At 48.0% G+C, this 20,108-nt stretch overlaps 1 protein-coding gene and 1 long non-coding RNA gene across 4 annotated transcripts in view; one reads left to right on the top strand and one right to left on the bottom strand.

The window, feature by feature from the left end:
• Window positions 1-4,990: 4,990 nt before the first annotated feature.
• Window positions 4,991-20,108, top strand: part of LOC307212000 — a 284,098-nt gene continuing 268,980 nt past the window's right edge. For all 3 annotated transcript variants that reach the window (XR_013836708.1, XR_013836709.1, XR_013836710.1), the window contains exon 1: window positions 4,991-5,105. This is a non-coding gene — a long non-coding RNA (uncharacterized lncRNA). The remainder of the gene's footprint in view (window positions 5,106-20,108) is intronic.
• EPHX2 (epoxide hydrolase 2) overlaps window positions 11,418-20,108 on the bottom strand; it is a 94,765-nt gene continuing 86,074 nt past the window's right edge. Inside the window, exons 17-19 of the mRNA XM_079968870.1 lie at window positions 19,762-19,842; window positions 18,324-18,382; window positions 11,418-13,083 (exon numbers count right to left, since the gene is read on the bottom strand). Of these exons, the coding sequence (XP_079824996.1) occupies window positions 12,999-13,083; window positions 18,324-18,382; window positions 19,762-19,842 (225 nt within the window). The 3' untranslated portion in view covers window positions 11,418-12,998. The remainder of the gene's footprint in view (window positions 13,084-18,323; window positions 18,383-19,761; window positions 19,843-20,108) is intronic.

The raw sequence follows: 20,108 nt of genomic DNA, 5'->3' as shown, positions 1-20,108 counted from the left end.
TGGCCTGAAAGCAATATGAGCGCTGCAACCCCATAGTCACCTTGGACTGGACTTAATCATCCAGGGCTCCTTTACTTCACCTAACAATGATGATATTTTTATAATAATATTTTTATTATTTGGACCTCACCCATTCGAGCTGGTTGGTTCCAGCAGGAGCTTCTGATGTGCTTAATTGCTTTGATCATCTCATGACCAGAGTAGTTCCAAGGTTGCCCAATTCCTTTTGTGGATTTGAACATTGTTTGCTGGAGAGTAAACACAAACAAGGGGACGAGGCATGGCCAGTGGCGCTCGAACAAATTGGAGTAATTGCGAGTGGGCTCTTCCGCTGATCAGAGGCTCCTGCCTGTCAGAATACATTGGGTTCATCTTCACCTGCCTTCTCTCCCTTGACAAACTGTGTCCTCCCTACCCAGCCCCCCCCTCAAAAGGCATCTTAATGAATTGCGGAGAGAGTAGCCCAGAATTTAAAGAGGCATCGTCATTGTAAAAATAAGGCCAGTTTTGGTTCGCCAGGAGCAGCCTATAAAAGCCTTGTTTTTGTTGAGGAATGAAGCCAGATGCAGCCCAGTTTCAAATCTAGGACACCAAGGTGGTTAGGAATGCAAAAAATAATAATATCAGTAACGGCGACAACCCCACTCCCAGCAACCTTCCCTAAACAATACCCCAAGAGCCTGCTGGACAGTTTTTGTAGCTGGAGTCAGTCCGGGCTCCACCCTCCGCCAGGTAGGAAAAGCCTCCAAGGCAGGGAGCAGGTCTTCCACGACTCACAACCAATATATTATTATGTATTAAATTTGTTAGTTGCCCAGGGCAACCCAAAGCAACTTACACCCCCCAACCTCCCCCCATAGAGACATTAAAACCAGGGGGTAAGGGCAAGGTTAGCATATGAGGCACCAGTGTGCTAAGATCCACCCAGCACCCCCAAATTTTTTTGGGGGGGAGGTCCCAGTAGTGATGTATGGAAGTGAGAGCTGGACCATAAAGAAGGCTGATCGCCGAAGAATGGATGCTTTTGAATTATGGTGCTGGAGGACACTCTTGAGAGTCCCATGGACTGCAAGAAGATCAAACCTCTCCATTCTGAAGGAAAACAGCCCTGAGTGTTCACTGGAAGGACAGATCCTGAAGCTGAGGCTCCAAGACTTTGGCCAGCTCATGAGAAGAGAAGACTCCCTGGAAAAGACCCTGATGTTGGGAAATACATCACTACTGGCAAACCCATAGCTTTTACTATACGGGATGGAGAAACCCACCCAATTATGAAACCGGTGGGGTGGGCTCGGTCTTTTTACTGCTTTTCTTTGCAAGTGAGAACAGCAGCCTGGCTGCTTCCAGCTCCCGCACTCTGCCCTGCTTTAAACAATGAACTAAATTGGAGAATGAATAAAGGGGCAAATGGAGCTGTTTATTCCCACATACGAGGTTTAGTGCCAGGATAAATCTTCCGTTCCGCTCTGCGCCGTCGCCCGAGTTCCACCTCCGCGCTGGGAGAATTAACTGCCAGGCGCTCACTGCCAGCTGTTTCCTGCAATTGCGGCCTATTTAAACGGGCAGTTTGGTGGGGAGAGAAGAGATCAAACCTCCTCAATTTATGCCTCAATGACCTTTGAGAAATTGTATGCAAATGAGCTGAACAAACGGAGCAACAAGGAGCTGGAGCGCGACACCCAACAAACGACACGGCAGCGACGCTCCCATTCTCCGGGAAAGAGATATGCAATTCTCAGAAATTTGGGAGGGTGGAAGGGCAGAAATTACGTGCCTAGCCCCTTTTTCTTCTGGGAAAACATACACGTTGGGGAGAGAATAACCAGAATGTTATTTGAAAAGAGGTAGCCTGATGATAGTTAAAGCCATTGTTTTCCCAGTAGTGATGTATGGAAGTGAGAGCTGGACCATAAAGAAGGCTGATCACCGAAGAATTGATGCTTTTGAATTATGGTGCTGGAGGAGACTCTTGAGAGTCCCATGGACCGCAAGAAGATCAAACCTCTCCATTCGGAAGGAAATCAGCCCTGAGTGCTCACTGGAAGGACAGATCCTGAAGCTGAGGCTCCAAGACTTTGGCTACCTCATGAGAAGAGAAGACTCCCTGGAAAAGACCCTGATGCTGGGAAAAATGGAGGGCACAAGGAGAAGGGGACGGCAGAAGACGAGATGGTTAGACAGTGTTCTGGAAGCTACCAGCATGAGTTTGACCAAACTGCGGGAGGCAGTGGAAGATAGGGGTGCCTGGCGTGCTGTGGTCCATGGGGTCATGAAGAGTCGGACACGACTAAACGACTAAACAACAACAACAAGCCTGATTATTTGTATGAGTTTTCCCCAATCTGTTGCCATTCCCTCCAGCTGTTTTGGTCAACAGATTCCATTATCAGGACTCAGCCCCTAAAGGATGGTTTATATGCTCTGAGCTAAAAAAAACAAACCCACATTGAGATGGACAGAGTTCCTCCTTCCTCGCTCATCCTGAAAAATGGCCTTGGGGAAAGCAGGCAGAAGGTCTGAGATCCCGAAGCATCACAGCCTGTGACAGTGGAGGCACAGACATCCTGGCTAGTAGCCACTGTTGTAAACAAAAAATCTGCCCTTTTCTCTTATGGGGTATCCAAGAGCCCATATAGAGTCCTTACGTAGGTTCCCTATTGGTAGGAGAAAATAGCAGAGGCCAACCAGAGAATATTGAGAAGCAAAGCAGCTGGTAAGCCTGATCTTTATTGATCAGTTGCAACAGGGTGCTCCCCTCACACGCAGGGAAGGAGGACAAGGCCTTGTATAGACATTTTAAATTCTCTGCCCTGGAGCTCCAGACCACCCCTCCATACATCATACATACATCACAGAAGGGATGTAACCTAAGACCACCCCCCCGATACAACATACCTACATCACAGAAAAGGCGGTCTACAGCAGAAATCTGAGTGCGTTGTTTATCTCATCTAACAGGTTACCTGTTTAATGGTCACTTGATTGGATTGCCTGGGGAGCCTGGCCAGTCTTTTGTAATCATAAATACTTAGTTCCTGAGCCAGGTCACAGGCTCACACCCTATTCATATATTAAATGTGCCCTTCAGACAGGATTTGTGAAGGAAAAGACAATGGGAAGGCTTTTCCATTTTCCTTTGACCTTGCAGAGAAAACATTTGCTCAGCTTGGGAATCAAAATGGTTTCAGGTCGGTCTTCCTGTGCTGATTTATGTACGTGCTTGGTTGGTACACTTATAAAGATTCCTATCACACCACCAATTGCCCTCTCCCCCTCCATGACTCTGTCTAACCCTCTTTCAAAGCCATCCAGGCTAGTGGCCATCACTGCTTCCTGCAGCGGTGAGTTCCACAGATTAACAACCTTCCTTTTCTCTGTCCCGAAACTTCCAACATAGATTTTGATTAACCTCCCTCCTGTATCGGGATGGCACAAATGTCAACTGCTGCTGTCCTTTTCATGCAGCACAAACTTCTGCGAATGCTTGTGACCCCAAGTGCAGAATCAGGGGGTGCAGTAATTGTCCTGGATTAATGACTGCAGAAAACACCCAGGTAAGCGGAGTCAGCATTGCAGTCAGTCGTTCCCTTCCACAGAGCATTCACCCTGCTTTCCCCCCTCCCCTCCTTCACACCTTGCTGTGTCAGACCGGAGGGCAGACAATCCTTTCCTCGCCATCATGTTTGCTTAATTTTCTCTCCTTGTAAAACAGATGGAAAGCATGCAGGGCCAGGGCATTAGCTTCTAATGTGATTAAAAGCCAAAAGCAAGGTTATCTCCTGGCTTCCCACAGGCTGCTTCCATCATCCAGGTTAGCTCCAAGGAGGTTCTGGCTGACAGCCAGTCAAACAGGTGTCTAATGGACTCTTCTGCATTCTCACCGGACAGATTCAATCATTCGCCCGTGCTCAGAGTCTTTTGTTCCTTGCCCACCCATCAGTGAAAAATAATTATGTTAAACCTGGAGCCCCAGTTGGCTGACGGAGAATATCCACAGCAAACAGGAATGTAATGAGGGCAGGGAGGAAAGCAGTTCGAAGATACCCCTAGCAACAGAGGAGGAAGGGTCTGAGTTTGGATGAATTTACCTTGTCAAAAACCTAACAAGAGGGAGATCAGAGCCGAAGGACACATTCGGCCTGTTTTTGCCTCTACTTGTCCGCCAGGTTTCTCTTATGCACAGCAACCCAGGGCATGTGGGGGGGGGGGTCTAAGGTGTTACGGAAATTACGGGGGGGGGGACATCTTTAAAGTTGTTAAATGCTCCAAATATTATGCATAAATGTATCCTTTCGACTTGACAGCTCAGGGAAGTCACCTAGCTTTAAAAATCATATAAAATCAACTCCTTTTTGTTTTTTGAATAAATTTTTATTAGGATTTTTTTTTAAAGGTTACAGAAAAAAGAAAAGAAAATATAAATCAAAACAGAACAATCAAAAAAGAAAAAAGAACAATACATAAAAAACAAACATCATCCAAAAACAAAAAAAGAGGGGGAAAAAGTCAAGCCTTTACATCACTTGCTTTCATTCGCTTACTTCCTTGACCTCCTTGCACCTCCCATTTTTGTATTCTAGTTCAATTAGATATTTCAGCAAATCCTTTCCAGCTTTGTTTTTATCTTAATAATTTATCTTAAATACTGTGATTTTACATTCTCTTCTTTCACCAATTCATTTTTGCTTAATCCTTTATATCTTTTCTGCTAAAACCACATAATTTTATTCCAACATCTTTCTAACATTCCTTAATTTTACAATATTTCTGAAGATAAACTTTAAATTTTTTCCAATCTTCTTCCACCGACTCTTCTCCTTGGTCTCGGATTCTGCCAGTCATCTCAGCCAGTTCCATGTAGTCCATCACCTTCATCTGCCATTCTTCCCGGGTAGGTAGATCTTGTGTTTTCCAATACTTTGCGATAAGTATTCTTGCTGCTGTTGTAGCATACATAAAGAAAGTTCTATCCTCCTTTAGCACCAATTGGCCAAATAAAATCAACTCCTTTGCCACTTTCCTTCATTCTACTGCCAATTTGCTTCATTGGCCAAGGACTTGGAAACCACTCCGTCCCCGCCATAATCCCTCAAGCCATAGGTCAGGTACTCAAAGGAAGGTACTCATAGGTGTCAATCACTGGGCAAAGGCACTCCTCCGGACTTGCCCAGGTGGCGGACTATGCAAACCAAAGTTCTATTGTCCCTTTGTAGTAGGTGCTTCAAAGTGCAAGTAGATAAAGAGGTACCGCTCCAGCGGGAAGGTAAACGGTGTTTCCATGCGCTGCTCAGGTTCACCAGAAGTGGCTTAGTCATGCTGGCCACATGACCCGGAAACTGTACGCCGGCTCCCTGGGCCAATAAAGCGAGATGAGCGCCACAACTCCAGAGTTGGCCACGACTGGACCTAATGGTCAGGGGTCCCTTTACCTTTAGTAGGTGCTTGGAATGTACTTCCCAATACATACCCTGTATCCGCCTGTTGCCCCAACACATTCCTCCTATGTTAATCATGTATAACCCTCCCCTTTTCTGATGTAACGATGATGTAGTGATGATGCTTAATGAATTGTACGCTGGGATAAGAAACTTTTAAAAGTCCTTGTCACCCCATCCTCGGGGTTCAAAATTCCTCTTTGAACCTGTTGCGCAATAAACTTTAGTCTACAGCTATTTGCGCCGGTTGGTGGCTGGACTCCTTCCTTTATTCCGCAGGGACTCACGGGCTCTACCCGACCAGCTGGGTGACTGAGCAGTCTCGCACCTAGATTTTTCCGTAACAAAGGAAATCATTAGATTTCACCAGGTGTCCTATGGGAGAGACCCAGTTTTCTGAGTGCAAGTTCTGGAAGTTGGGCAATAGCGGCAGTACAGGATTCCTTTGGGTGTACCAATCATCGCTGCACCACGGATTCCCTGCTGAAGCTGCTTCAGGTCATGGCAGATGTTCTCTTGGAGACACCTAGTTTGTGTCGGGAATTTAATCCTTTATCAGGAGAAACTGGCAACTCTCCCAGGCACCCGGCGTGATTACCTGTTGACCTCCCTGGCTGCATTCCCCAGCAGGTGCAGGCAAGGTCTCGATCGGCGATTCTTCTCAAACGTGAGAAGAACACCCCCCCCTTTCCTGCCCCCCCCCCGGGCAGGGGAAAGAGATAGACAGAAACGTATTTACATGCCTTTATTTCTGTCTTTGCAGCGTTACAAAAAACATGACTGCTCTCTTCAAACTCCAGCAGTGCAGTGACAAACACTTCCTGTACTTCCGGGACAGGAACAAACGGAAGAGCTCATATTACACTCTGAGCTAATTCCGGTGCTTCGCACTGTGAATTAACTGCCCCTCTGTTTCCCACGGGCAGTCCCAACATTCCCATCATGTTTACTTTTCAAGCTAACACTTTGCAGCTGCATTGCATCCATATCGTAACAGTTTGGTGGTCCTAACATCCATGATGACACAACCTTACATGGGGCTGCTTGGGACTTCATAGAAAGCATGGCAACCATGGGGCTGTCCCTGAATAAGTTTGGCCTGACTCATAGCCATGGACATGTCTTAGACCTCCTGTTTACCTCTACGGATGTGGGTGATTTGACACTAAGTTCCAGTGAAACAAAGTGCCATGGTCAGATCACTTCCTGGTACAACTAGACTTCTCTGTGATCCTTCCCCTTCACAGGGAGGTGGGACCGATTCAAATGGTCTGCCCCTGCCACTTAATGGATCCAAATGGCTTCCAGAGAGTCGTAGGGGATGTCTTATCCCATGTTGATGGCCTCTCAGAAGATTCCCTGGTGGCTCGCTGGAAAGTGGAGTTAACCAGGTTTTGAAGTGTCCTCTCCTCCAGAGCAGGAGAAAACAAGCTTGCTGCATCCTCCATAGGACAGCCCTTGAGATATTTGGCTCTCATATCTCCTCTCAGTCTCCTCTTTTCCAGGCTAAACATTCCCAGCTCCTTCAACCATTCCTCATCAGGCTTGGGTTCCAGACCCTTGATCATCTTGGTCGCCCTCCTTCTTAAATTGTGGTGTTCAGAATCGGACACAGTATTCCAGGTCAGGTCTGAACAGGGCAGAACAGAACAGTGACTTCCCTAGATCCGGACACTATACTTCTGTTGATACAGTCCAGAATAGCATTAGCCTTTTTTGCTGCTGCATCACACTGTTGACTCATGTTTAGCTTGTGGTCCACCAAGGCCCCTAGGTCCTTTTCACATGTACTGCTAGTAAGCCAGGTGTCCCCCATATTGTATTTGTGCATCTGTTTATTCCTGCTTAAGTGCAGAACCTCACATTTGTTTTCATACTGGCCACACCTGAGGTCAACTGCAACTTTCTGCACTTGAGATTCCCAGTATTCAGAGTGGACATAGTAATTGTGGCCAATAGCCATTGACAGACTTATCCTCTGTGAAAAGTCTGGGCTGAATCAATGCTACAGCATGACGTTACAACAGGTTCCGAGGCTCATTAAACTGCTCCATTTTTCCAGGAACTGAGTTCAGATTTATTACCCTCCATCTCATTTAAACTCTACAAAGATAGAGGAGGAAACGTTTGGAGACGAGGCCTTTTGAGATACATCAGATGAAAGAGTCGGGTTTTTTCTCCTTTTCCTTTTATGGCTATCCCAGGCCAGTGCACAAAAGGCAAATTTTATGAAGGACTGTCATCTGTTTCAATCACATCCCCACAGATATAAAATTTGAAAACCACAGCCTCAGTGAAGTCGATGGCTGTATGTCAGACTTACAAAGGGGGAAATGAGCTCAAATTATCTTCTCTATCAAGGCCTAGCGTGAGATGGAAGGGAATGTGACCTAGAGAAGTGGGGATGGGGTGGAGAACTGCTGAGGTCGGGAAGGGGGTGGATTCAAGGGCAGTGAAAGTAGGCAAGCAGAGGGCAAGGGCAGGATAGCTGTGATTCCTGCACTTCAGGGGGTTGGACTAGATGAACCTTGGGGGTCCCTTCCAGCGCTACGATTCTGTGATTCCACACTTCCATAACCCCTGCGAATATATACACACAGAAGATCCACCCACAAAACAGTACAGCAGATAAAAGGAAGTCCTTCATGCAGCACATGAAACTACCTTAAGGTCCACAAATGACAACACTTTGGAGGTCCCAAGTTGCAAAGTGCTTAGATCAGTCTCAACGAGGGCCAGGGCCTTTTCGGTACTGGCCCCGACTTGGTGGAACGCTCTGTCCCAAGAGACAAGGGTCCTGCGGGACTTGACATCTTTCCACAGGGCCTGCAAGACAGAGCTGTTCCGCCTGGCCTTTGGTATGGACTCAGTCTGACCCTTATGTTTCCCTCCCCTTATGGTTTTGATGAGGCTGCATTTTAAATTGCATTTTATTCTGTATTTGAAATTGGTCCCCCCCCCCCATTATGTTTTTACTGTAATTGTACTGTTGTTAGCCACCCTGAGCCCAGCTCTGGCCAGGGAGGGTGGGGTATAAATAAAATTTATTATTCATTATTATTATTGATAGCTGGACCATAAAGAAGGCTGATCGCTGAAGAATTGACGCTTTTGAATTATGGTGCTGGAGGAGACTCTTGAGAGTCCCATGGACTGCAAGAAGATCAAACCAATCCATTCTGAAGGAAATCAGCCCTGAGTGCTCACGGGAAGGACAGATCCTGAAGCTGAGGCTCCAAGACTTTGGCCACTTCATGAGAAGAGAAGACTCCCTGGGAAAGACCCTGATGTTGGGAAAGATGGAGGGCACAAGGAGGAGGGGACGACAGAGGACGAGATGGTTGGACAGTGTTCTTAAAGCTACCAACATGAGTTTGACCAAACTGTGGGAGGCAGGGGAAGACAGGAGTGCCTGGTCCATGGGGTCATGAAGAGTTGGACACGACTCAACGACTAAACAACAACAGGTTGTTTCCTGTGGCAGGGAGTTCCACAGTTTAACCGTGTGCTGCATGAAGAAATACTCTCTTTTCTGCACATGCACACTGCGGGAGGCAGTGGAAGACAGGAGGGCCTGGTGTGCTCTGGTCCATGGGGTTACGAAGAGTCGGACGCGACTAAACAACAACAACATTATTACAGAACTCCCTCCCACAGGAGGCAGTGACAGCCGACGACTTGGATGGTGTTAAAAGAGGATCAGAGAAATTCCTGGACAAGAGGGCTATCAGTGGCTACTAGCCTTGATGGCTAGGCTCTGCCTCCACGGTTGGAGGCAGCGATGCTTCTCAATACCAGTTGCTGGAAACGACAGGAGGGAAAAGGGCTTTTGTGCTCAAATCCTGCTTCTGGGATTCCCCTGGGAGAAAAGGATGCTGGATGAGACGGACCATTGGCCTGACCCAGCAGGCCATTCTTATGTACTCAGGGGCTTCTTGCTAGGTTTTCACGAGCATAAAAATGGACGTGCCCCTCTCTTATTGGCCTCAAATGGACTCTCTGCTTCAGTTTCACCTCCCCTTTACGGCGTCACCGTCTTGCTCGGAAACCCAACCCCATCCCAATGAAGCGGCCGTTCTTTCTTGCCTCCTGGAAGTTCAGAGAAAAGGCAGGCGAGAGGGTGATGTGGTAAGGTAAAGGGAACCCTGACCATTAGGTCCAGTCGTGACCGACTCTGGGGTTGCGCGCTCATCTCGCTCTATAGGCTGTGGGAGCTGGCATTTGTCCACAGACAGCTTCTGGGTCATGTGGCCAGCATGACTAAGCCGCTTCTGGCAAACCAGAGCAGCGCACGGAAAGGCCGTTTACCTTCCCACCGGAGCGGTACCTATTTATCTACTTGCACTTTGACATGCTTTCAAACTGCTAGGCTGGCAGGAGCAGGGACTGAGCAATGGGGAGCTCACCCCGTCGTGGGGATTCGAACCGCCGACCTTCTGATCGGCAAGTCCTAGGCTCTGTGGTTTAACCCACAGTGCCACCCACGTCCCCTCAAGTCTCCTGCTTCTTTCCCACTCCTCGGAGACTGTGTGCTTTGGTCTGAGCCAATTTGAATTCATTCCCCAAGATGGATCCCGCTAACTGCTGTATCAAACGCTTTCGTTCACACCCTCCCAAATAAATCCCACCTTACGGCGCCCCATTTTGTGTGTAATCCTATAAAAATAAAAGGCCACCAGCTCTGTCAAATGGGATTTAGTCTGCATAAACCTGCCACCAACCGCTTTATAGCTTTGGCAGCCGGGCTGGGAGGTGGGGAGTTGCGGCGGCAAGAATTAGCTCCTGAGTAGTTTCTCTCTCTGTATTAATTCAATTCCTTTTTCATGAGAAACAGAACTGTGATTTAAAAGGAGAGGGCTTTTAAAAACTCTCTGCCTGCCTGCAGTCTAATGCTGAGCAGCTTATCTTTACTCTTCTCCTTTGGAGTAGGGCATTTAGGGAAGGAAATGGAGAAGGCTCGCAGCAAAGGCTGTCAATGCTTTGAACAGGGTGGTCATACAGGACTTTAAACTTGCAACGAAGCCTGCTGCTTTGTCTATAAAGAGCGAGATCGACTGACACATGCGCCTCCTTTGATGTCTCTTCGCTCGCTTCTCCCTGAAAAAGCATTGTGTTCAATGTGACATCCGGCACTAGCAAACTTCGGCCTTTAGTGCTCTGAAAGTGCGAAGGCCCTGGAGGCAGCTCCTCGCTTTCCACCGAAAACCAATTGAGCACGTATGTGTGAACAGGGCGCTCTGGAGTCGGAAGGGGTGAAGCTGCCAGCCTCACCGCATTTTGCAACGCAACTGATGATTTGGGTTCCATCGCCTCTGCCCTGCTCAGTGGTTGCCAACACCTCGGCCGGCTGCAGGGCGAGGCAGGACCTCTCTAAACTGAAAACTCAGGGAAAGGGAAGGCTGCCTGCTGCCACCCAGACTGTCCCTTTCAATCGCAGTGTGAAATTGTGCCACCCTGCCTGTCCCCATCTGCCTCAGACAAGAGGCTGGCTTGCAAAATGGAAAACCGGGGCTGGAATCGCCAACTCTAAAGGCTCCGGAGTGTGTCGATTCTGGCTCAGTTTCTTCTTTGACTTCTACAGTGGTACCTCGGGTTAAGTACTTAATTCGTTCTGGAGGTCCTTTCTTAACCTGAAATTGTTCTTAACCTGAAGCACCACTTTAGCTAATGGGGCCTCCTGCTGCCGCCACGCCGCCGGAACACGATTTCTGTTCTTAACCTGAAGCAAAATTCTTAACCCGAGGTACTATTTCTGGGTTAGCGGAGTCTGTAACCTGAAGAACAAGGCGAGAAAGTTATTTAAATGGATATGTATAAATATGCAGGGATGGCGGGGAAATTAAAGGAAGAAGGGAAGTTGTAGAATATTTTTATTAAAAGAAGGATATTAATGAGAGAAATGTACATTTGAACATGAATGTGATTTTTGGAAATGGTAATAATGAAAATTGTACTAAAATAAATTTTAAAAAAGAAACACAGTTTGTAAACTTCTTTTTTTATTCCAGTTACTGATTTTCTACAAGTAGTTGTTGCAGCAATAAAAAGAGCAGAGAGGAAGACCCTTCCTCTAATCAACGTAAGCCAATAATTCACTATCCCAGTAAGCAAATTCCTAAGGCACTCTGAAGCAGCAGAAGCAGAAGGCAGGGCTGGGTTTTTTGTTCAGCAGTAAGGCACATGTTTTTCATGGAACGTGGAAGGCCCAAGCCTCAGTTCCTGGGACCTCCGGTTAGGCACAGCTCTGTGTTAGAATCCTGACGCCAACTTCTGAGCCAGAATTTGCATAATACTCTCTCCTAGTCTCCATGATTTGTCCTGATTTTCCTAGTTAAGGCCAAGGGGCACAGATGCAGGGCACAGAAACCTCACCCTCACTTGGTGGAAATCTTCGTGAACAGATTCTCTGGCTTGGGGGGTTTTAGGGAAGTTTTTAATGTATGACATATTTGTGTATTTTTGGTCTTTGTGGAAGCCGCCCAGAGTGGCTGGGGAAACCCAGCCAGATGGGCAGGGTACAAATAATAAATTATTGTTGTTATTATTATTATTATTATTGGCTTACACAATTGCAACCAAATCTTCAAAATCTTACAGGAGGGGTGGACAACCTGTGGCCTTGCAAATGTTGCTGCACTACAACAATCACCATTCTGGGTTTGCTAAGCTGGTTTCCCTCTGATGCTTAAACAGTAGTTTAAGTGCTGCCGACTGACCCAAATTGCAAGCCATGGTTTGATTGTGGTTTGACCCCCTCCCCCCATTTTTGTAGGACGTGCTTAAGAACCACAAGCTCCTGACTTGCATGTCCTTGGGAAACTGCACTTCAACAAACTAGGAGGCCTCCTCTTCAGGTAGGTGCCTGGATTGGACTAGATTGTTATTTGGGTCTCTTCCAATTCTACAATTCTTTGATTCAAGGAGGAGAAGGAGGAAGTGCTTATTCTCAGTCCAATAAACCATGGTGTGTTGGACCCGAAACTCTTAAGCCAGGTGAATTATCTTGGACAGTTTTCTTAAAAATATAATTAACCTCTCACTTACGAACTTTCAGCAGAATCAATATGAGCTGAGAACTTGTGGGGAAGGGGGTATTTTTTGATGTTTTGGGCTTTGTGCTATTAAAACATGATTGTTGGTCCATTTTCTGTTGTTAAGAACGAATTACATTATACAGTGGTACCTCGGTTTTCGAACGTAATCTGTTCCGGAAGGCCGTTTGACTTCCGAAATGTTCAAAAATGGAAATCTCAATGCGGAAGCCTCAGAACGGAAACTCAATACAGAAAACTCAATATGGAAGCCACGTGGCATGTTTGACTTCCGAAAAGTGTTTGAAAACCAAAGCATTTACTACTTGGTTTATGACATTTGAAAACCGAAACGTTTGGCAATGGAGACGTTTGAAAACCAAGGTACCACTGTAACACATTTTTCCCCACACCACCATGAAAATCCATTTTGTTTCCGAAAGCACCCACAGCCGTTCAGAGCAAATCTGCAATGGCTTCTTCCCAAAGCCAACCGCCAGCGCTTGAGCCAGGTTTGTTGCCCGGGTCCTGCTTAGAGCTTGGCCATCGACTGCAGTGGCACATCTTTGTGAACGCCCTGCAACCACTCGATGAGGATCTTGTTCAAAGCCGCAGGCCTGAGAGGAAAATGCGTCATTGGCAAGGCAGGTATGGAAAACAAAGACCTCAACCCAGTGCCCACAGAAACTAAACTGCCGCCAAGCCACATTCTGCGATTTTTTTTCATGCGGCACAGCTTTTCCATGCTCCTTTTCATGTGTGGAGAAGAGTGACCGGGGAAAGAACATGCAGACAATGCACAAGGTGGAAGGGAACTGTTCTGGCGCGCTCCCTGGGAACAGGAACTGCAACGGAGCTGGACTGCATCTCACTTTCGCCATGAGCACACTAGAGATGCCCTTTTGCAAACCACAGTGACAGCGGCCGGGTTTGCACGACACAGTAAACTGTGGCTTTACAGGGATCGCACAAACACAGAGAAGAGAAGACGGAGAGAGGAGATGTGAGAGCCGTCTTCAAATATACGAAGGGCCGTCAACTGGAAGATGGAGCAAGCTTGCTTTCTCCTGACCTGGAGGGTAGGACCCAAACCAACGGGTTCAAGGGACAAGGAGATTCCTGCTAAACCTTAGGAAGAACTTTCTGGTGGCAAGAGCTGTTTGACGGTGAAAGGGACTCCCTCGAAAGGTGGTGAAATCCTTCAACTGGAGATTTTACAGAGCAGTTGGATGTCCATCTGTCAGAGATTCTTTTGCTGTGATTCTTGTATTGCAGGGGGTTGAGCTAGATTGCCCCTGCTAATTCTATTATTCTATCCTATCCTATCCTACCCTACCCTGCAGAGGACTCAGAAGCTGCTTTCCTCCTCCACCACCTTCCTTAGCCTTGTGCCTTAAAGGTAAAGGTAAAGGTACCCCTGCCCGTACGGGCCAGTCTTGACAGACTCTGGGGTTGTGCGCCCATCTCACTTAAGAGGCCAGGGGCCAGCGCTGTCCGGAGACACTTCCGGGTCACGTGGCCAGCGTGACATCGCTGCTCTGGCGAGCCAGAGCCGCACACGGAAACGCCGTTTACCTTCCCGCTGGTAAGCGGTCCCTATTTATCTACTTGCACCCGGAGGTGCTTTCGAACTGCTAGGTTGGCAGGCGCTGGGACCGAGCAGCGGGAGCGCACCCCGCTGCAGGGATTCGAACCGCCGACCTTTCGATCGGCAAGTCCTAGGCGCTGAGGCTTTAACCCACAGCTTGTGCCTTACAGAGCTAAAATGTGTGGTTTACCATGCCATAGGAAGCATAGTGTTTGGTTAGCCTTGGTAGGATTCATTTCCCGTGTTGCAGTCATGGGATTGTTTTTATCACATGACGGTGTATGTTTTCATTCCACATTGTGGGAAGTGACGGAGACAGGATGTTCATATTACTGTGTTTCTGCAATGTAGGACTTTTGTCCTTTGTCCTTTCTCTTTGCTGTCTGATGCTGAAGAAGGAGGAGCTGAGTTACGATGCTCCGAGTGTATATATGTAAATAAACCTAGTTCAGCAAAAATGCTGCGCTACTGAGTCTGAACGCTGACTGTCTATACTCTGCTGATCCTGAAGTGTGCCGATGCTTTTGAGGCTGTGATGTTCGGACTGGAAAAAGATTTTGAATCTCCCGAACAACTGATCAGGAGGCAGAGAACCTGCCAGTCGGGCATATGTTCTGCTGGACTCCTACTCGTGTGTAGGACCTCCTGACAAGCCTCTCTCCTTATGAGCTGTATCTCGCCGTTGGTGTGGAAGCTTAAATATGAGTCCCAGTCTGAATGACACACCAAGTCACTGGCTTAGCTTACTGTGAAACAGGAGCAAAAAGGGCCCATTCTGCATCCTCTCTGGTTGCCTGCCAGAGATCCTGGAAGTTCCAGTCCCTTCTCCAGCAGGGATGGGGGTGCAGATGAGCCTGTGGGGCTCGGAGACTCTGCCTCTGTATATTCCCCTGATCAGTCTTAAGGTAAGTTACTGGGCCCTTGGTTCCGGAGGCAGGGGCAGCAGGTACTTGGTGGGTAGACTCGAAGTTTTGTGGGGAATGTTTCAACCAGGTGCCTGCAAATGGCTCCAGCCTTTCTGAATGTCCAGCCTGCAACTCTGAAGAGTGGCTTCATCCCTTTGCATCCCTCCAGGTCCTGCACTGGTGACCTGGGAAAGGCATTAAAGGTAAAGGGACCCCTGACCATTAGGTCCAGTTGTGGCCAACTCTGGGGTTGCGGCACTCATCTCGCTTTATTGGCCGAGGGAGCCGGCGTACAGCTTCCGGGTCATGTGGCCAGCAGGACTAAGCCGCTTCTGGCAAACCAGAGCAGCGCATGGAAACGCCGTTTACCTTCCCGCCGGAGCGGTACCTATTTATCTACTTGCACTTAGACGTGCTTTTGAACTGCTAGGTTGGCAGGAGCAGGGACCGAGCAACGGGAGCTCACCCCGTCACGGGGATTCGAACTGCCGACCTTCTGATCGGCAAGTCCTAGGCTCTGTGGTTTAACCCATAGCGCCACCCGCATCCTTTAGGCATTAGGCAGGGATAAAAGCCTTGCACCAAATTCCAGCTCTGGGCAATTGAGGGAATGACTAAGACTAGCCAGCAAGAATAACTCTTCACACCAGGGTTGGGAAACCTTTTCTGATGGAGGGCTGCCTGCCTTCATGGGCAACCCTTTTGTGTGTCACTTGTCAGTAGTGCGTGTGGCCGGGGGCAAAGTGAGAGGAACAATGGATGCGATTCATATATTTGAACAGCAGGGTACATTCCAGAGGTTTATACAGCCATACCCTGGTTCTCGAACAGAGTCTGTTTGGCTTCCAAAAATTTCAAAAACCGGAACACTTACTTCCGGGTTTGCGGCATTCGGGAGCCATAATGTTCGAGTCACAAGGTGTTCGAGAACCATGGTACAACTCTACACACACACACACACACACACACACACACACACTTTGCCATCTTCAACCCAGACAAGCAAGGGGCATTGTCACACTTCCGGCACACACCCTGGCTTGGCATACAAAGGAGGATGCAGAGAAGGGCAACTGAGGGCTCCACCTAATCTGGCCTCCTGTTCTCACAGCGGCCACCCAGATGCCTCCCCTGGGAAACATACAAGCAGGATCTGAGCACAAGAGAAGTCTCTGCTTCTCTGGTTTCCGGCAATTGGTATTAAGAAGCGTTGCTGCCTCCAATAGTGGAGGAAGAGCACAGCCATTGTAGCAAGGAGCCATTGATAGCCCTCTCCTCCTCTTTGCACAGTCCTCTTTTAAAGCCATCTAGGTTGCTTCCCAGTGATGTGTGGAAGTGAGAGCTGGACCATAAAGAAGGCTGATCACCGAAGAATTGATGCCTTTGAATTCTGGTGCTGGAGGAGACTCTTGAGAGTCCCATGGAGTGCAAGAAGATCAAACCTCTCCATTCTGAAGGAAATTAGCCCTGAGTGCTCACTGGAAGGACAGATCGTGAAGTTTAGGCTCCAAGACTCTGGCCACCTCATGAGAAGAGAAGACTCCCTGGAAAAGACCCTGATGTTGGGAAAGATGGAGGGCACAAGGAGAAGGGGATGACAGAGGATGAGATGGTGGGACAGTGTTCTCGAAGCTACCAGCATGAGTTTGACCAAACTGCGGGAGGCAGTGGAAGACAGGAGTGCCTGGCGTGCTCTGGTCCATGGGGTCATGAAGAGTCGGATACGACTCAATGACTAAACAACAACAGGTTGCTTCCTGTGACAGGGAGTTCCACAGTTTAACTGTGTGCTGCATTAAGAAATACTCTCTTTTCTGCACATGCACACAGCGGTCTTTCTGCCCAAGTGCTGCATCCGCCTGCAGATTAGACAGCACGTGCCCTTTACCACTGTGTTCACCCCCCATCACTCTAATTCCCACCCCATAAATCCAGAAAATATTCCACCATGTCGTTTAAATTGGCAAGATGTTATACCTCCTTTTAAAGTTTGATGTGGGGGTTGGGAGTCGGCAAGAAAGAAAGACGACGCTGACCCTTACTCAGAGCTGAGCTGTCCCCGCTTCCCGCCCCGATTTATTCATCCTGCGCTGGAATTTATTGTCCCGTCAGTGGAGGGATGTCTCTGCCGAAAGGCAATTCCACCCAGTGGCTCATTTAACGGTCTTCTAGAGAGCGTTGCTGGGAGTTGGGTTATTTTTTTTACAGCTGCTGTGACATTAGGATGAGATGGGGGTTTATGAGCCGCGGATGAACAATGGGGGCAGGAAGGGGATGAGGCAGGGTGGGTGTTCATGGAAGAAATAAAACACCTCTTTGCACATATAAACACACACAGAGGCATGGATGAACTTGGTGCAAAGGAAACTTTGGTGAGGGGAGCTGGTGGGGGGCTTGGTTTAGAGTGCACCTTTACTACAGCGGCCTAGAGGTCTGCAGGCACACATCGCTCTACTGGGAAGAATTTTTGTTGTTTAGTCGTTTAGTCGTGTCCAATTCTTCATGACCCCCTGGACCAGAGCACGCCAGGCACTCCTGTCTTCCACTGCCTCTCACAGTTTGGTCAAACTCATGCTGGTAGCTTCAAGAATACTGTCCAACCATCTCGTCCTCCGTCGTCCCCTTCTCCTTGTGCCCTCCATCTTTCCCAACATCAGGGTCTTTTCCAGGGAGTCTTCTCTTCTCATGAGGTGGCCAAAGTCTTGGAGCCTCAGCTTCACGATCTGTCCTTCCAGTGAGCACTCGGGGCTGATTTCCTTAAGAATGGAGAGGTTTGATCTTCTTGCAGTCTATGGGACTCTCAAGAGTCTCCTTCAGCACCAGAATTCAAAAGCATCCATTCTTCGGTGATCAGCCTTCTTTATGGTCCAGCTCTCACTTCCATACATCACTACTGGAAAAACCATAGCTTTTACTATACGGACCTTTGTTGGCAAGGTGATGGGAGGTGATGGGAAGAACAGGGACGTGCAGCTGTCAATTTTGGTTTCTCCCTGATGGGAAGGAGCCAAAGGGGACCTGAGAGGCACAGCACCTCCGTAACTCGCAACAGAAAGTAGATACAGGAGAAGATTCTCTCCCCTCCCTCCCAATGCCAGAACTTGTGGGCAGCCAAAGAAGCTGAATGTTGGAAGATCTGGCACTGAGAAAATAAAGTCCTTCTTTATGCAGCACAAACGGTGGCAGCGAGGGCCACCAACTTGGAGGGCTTTACAAGAGGACTGGCCAACTTCACAGAGGAAGAAAAGGCTACCAATGCTTGCTAGACACAGTGGTTACGTCCGCTTCCATAGTTGTGAGGCAGAATTGCTTCTGAATGGCAGTTGCTGGAAACTGCAAGAGGGGAAGCGGGCTCCATGTTTACCTCTCCATCTGCATGAAGTGTCCGCACTCTTCAATGTGCCCACGGCTCAGATGTGGAATCTGAAAAGACAAGACTCGGGTTACGACCCAGGCCAGCCGTAGGAGGATGAGGATGAGGATGATGATAATAATAATAATAATACTAAATACCTACTAAAAGCATATTCGTTCAGACAAGCCTGTCCGGATGCTTAGAAAGTCGGTGTGAGTTTTAATCAGTTTTCAGTCTGTTGTTATTTTAGCTTTCTGAAAGTCCTAGATTGTTGTTCGTTTCTCTTAGTGATCATTTTATTCTTTTATCTTTTTTTTTGTAAACCGCTTTGAGGTTTTTGTTACAATCGAGCAGTGTATAAATTTTATGAAAATATGAAATAAGGAAGTAAGTTGCAGGGAGAGGTGCTATTTGACTGGCAAGCAAGCACTGAGGCAGCCTGGGGGGCCCTGTCACTGCCCCCTTTCAGGGCAGTTGCGCCAGAGTCAGAACCGTGGCCCTTCTCCCTCCTTTCATCACCCTGTGCTGGCTTCCCTGGAGCCATTTCCGTGTTCTTCCTCGGCTTCTTAACAGAGGAGCACTGCACTGCCCTCCCAGCTTCCAATTCCTGCTGTCGACTCCTCTCAGCTCGTGATCTTTTGCCACGGAGAAGCCATCCATGGTTTAAACCTTTAAAGCCCTATACGGCCTAGGACCCTCGTACCTATGGGACCGCCTCTCCTGGCATGTCCCACAGAGGACCTTACGGTCTTGAAACAAAAACATCTTGGAGGTCCCGGGTCACAGGGAGGTTAGGCTGGCCTCAACCAGAGCCAGGGCTTTTTCGGCTGTGGCCCTGATCCAGTGGAATGCTCTGTCACAAGAGACATGGGCTCTGCGGGACTTGACATCTTTCCGCAAGACAGAGCTGTTCCAACAGGACTTTGGCCAAGGCACAGTCTGACCCCCTCCTTTCGTAATCCTCACAGAACTCTAGCCCAATGGTTGCCATTAATTTGATTTGGACTGATTTTATAATGAATTGATTTTAGAATGCTGTATTATTTTACTGTTGTTAGCTGCTCTGAGCCCGGCTTCGGCTGGGAAGGACAGGATATAAATAAAATTATTATTATTATTATTATTATTATTATTATTATTATTATTATTTAGGGCTACAGAAGATCAAACGAACTGGAAGCTGCTACAGATGGCAAGAGGAAGGGGCATTGTGTAGTTCAACGCCTTTAACTTCATTTGAGCTCAGTTTCAAACAACATCGGCAGCTGCCTTTTTTCTTTCGTGGGCAGCCCCACGTAAAGAGCATTATAGCAGTCCAACCTGGAAGGCCACAAGACAGAAAGGATGTTTGAGAAGGACAGTTCGGCTCCAGCAACCTGCAGCTTCGGTGAATCTGCGGGCAAACACCACCCACCTGTTGCAGAGGCTGACAGCACTAATCACTCACCCATTCTTCCATGCCTTTGCTCAATTTCGGGGACAGGACTACGTCCCCCCCAGCAGTGACCATCAAAGCAGGAACTCTGATCTGTAGATTCAAAGATGCAAAGGGAATGGAGGCCAGTTTGAAGCAGTGATTAGCCAGGCATGATTTTACGTGCTGCAGAGATGGGCAGGGGAGAGTTGGCTTGTGTGCAGCTGCCAAATCCCATAGGCAAGGAACTGTGTCTCTTGGGATATGCAAAGTCTCCACGCAGCAGCAGTAGGTGAGCAACCCCAATATTTTGGGTTATACGGTGGAAATTCCAGAGTAGTGGTTGTGCTTTCTGGGTCTGTTACGTGGTGCCTTAAAAG

This window comes from Podarcis cretensis (assembly GCF_951804945.1).
Source record: "Podarcis cretensis genome assembly, chromosome: 3".
NCBI lineage: Eukaryota > Metazoa > Chordata > Lepidosauria > Squamata > Lacertidae > Podarcis > Podarcis cretensis.
This window is presented reverse-complemented; position numbering and strand designations above follow the sequence as displayed.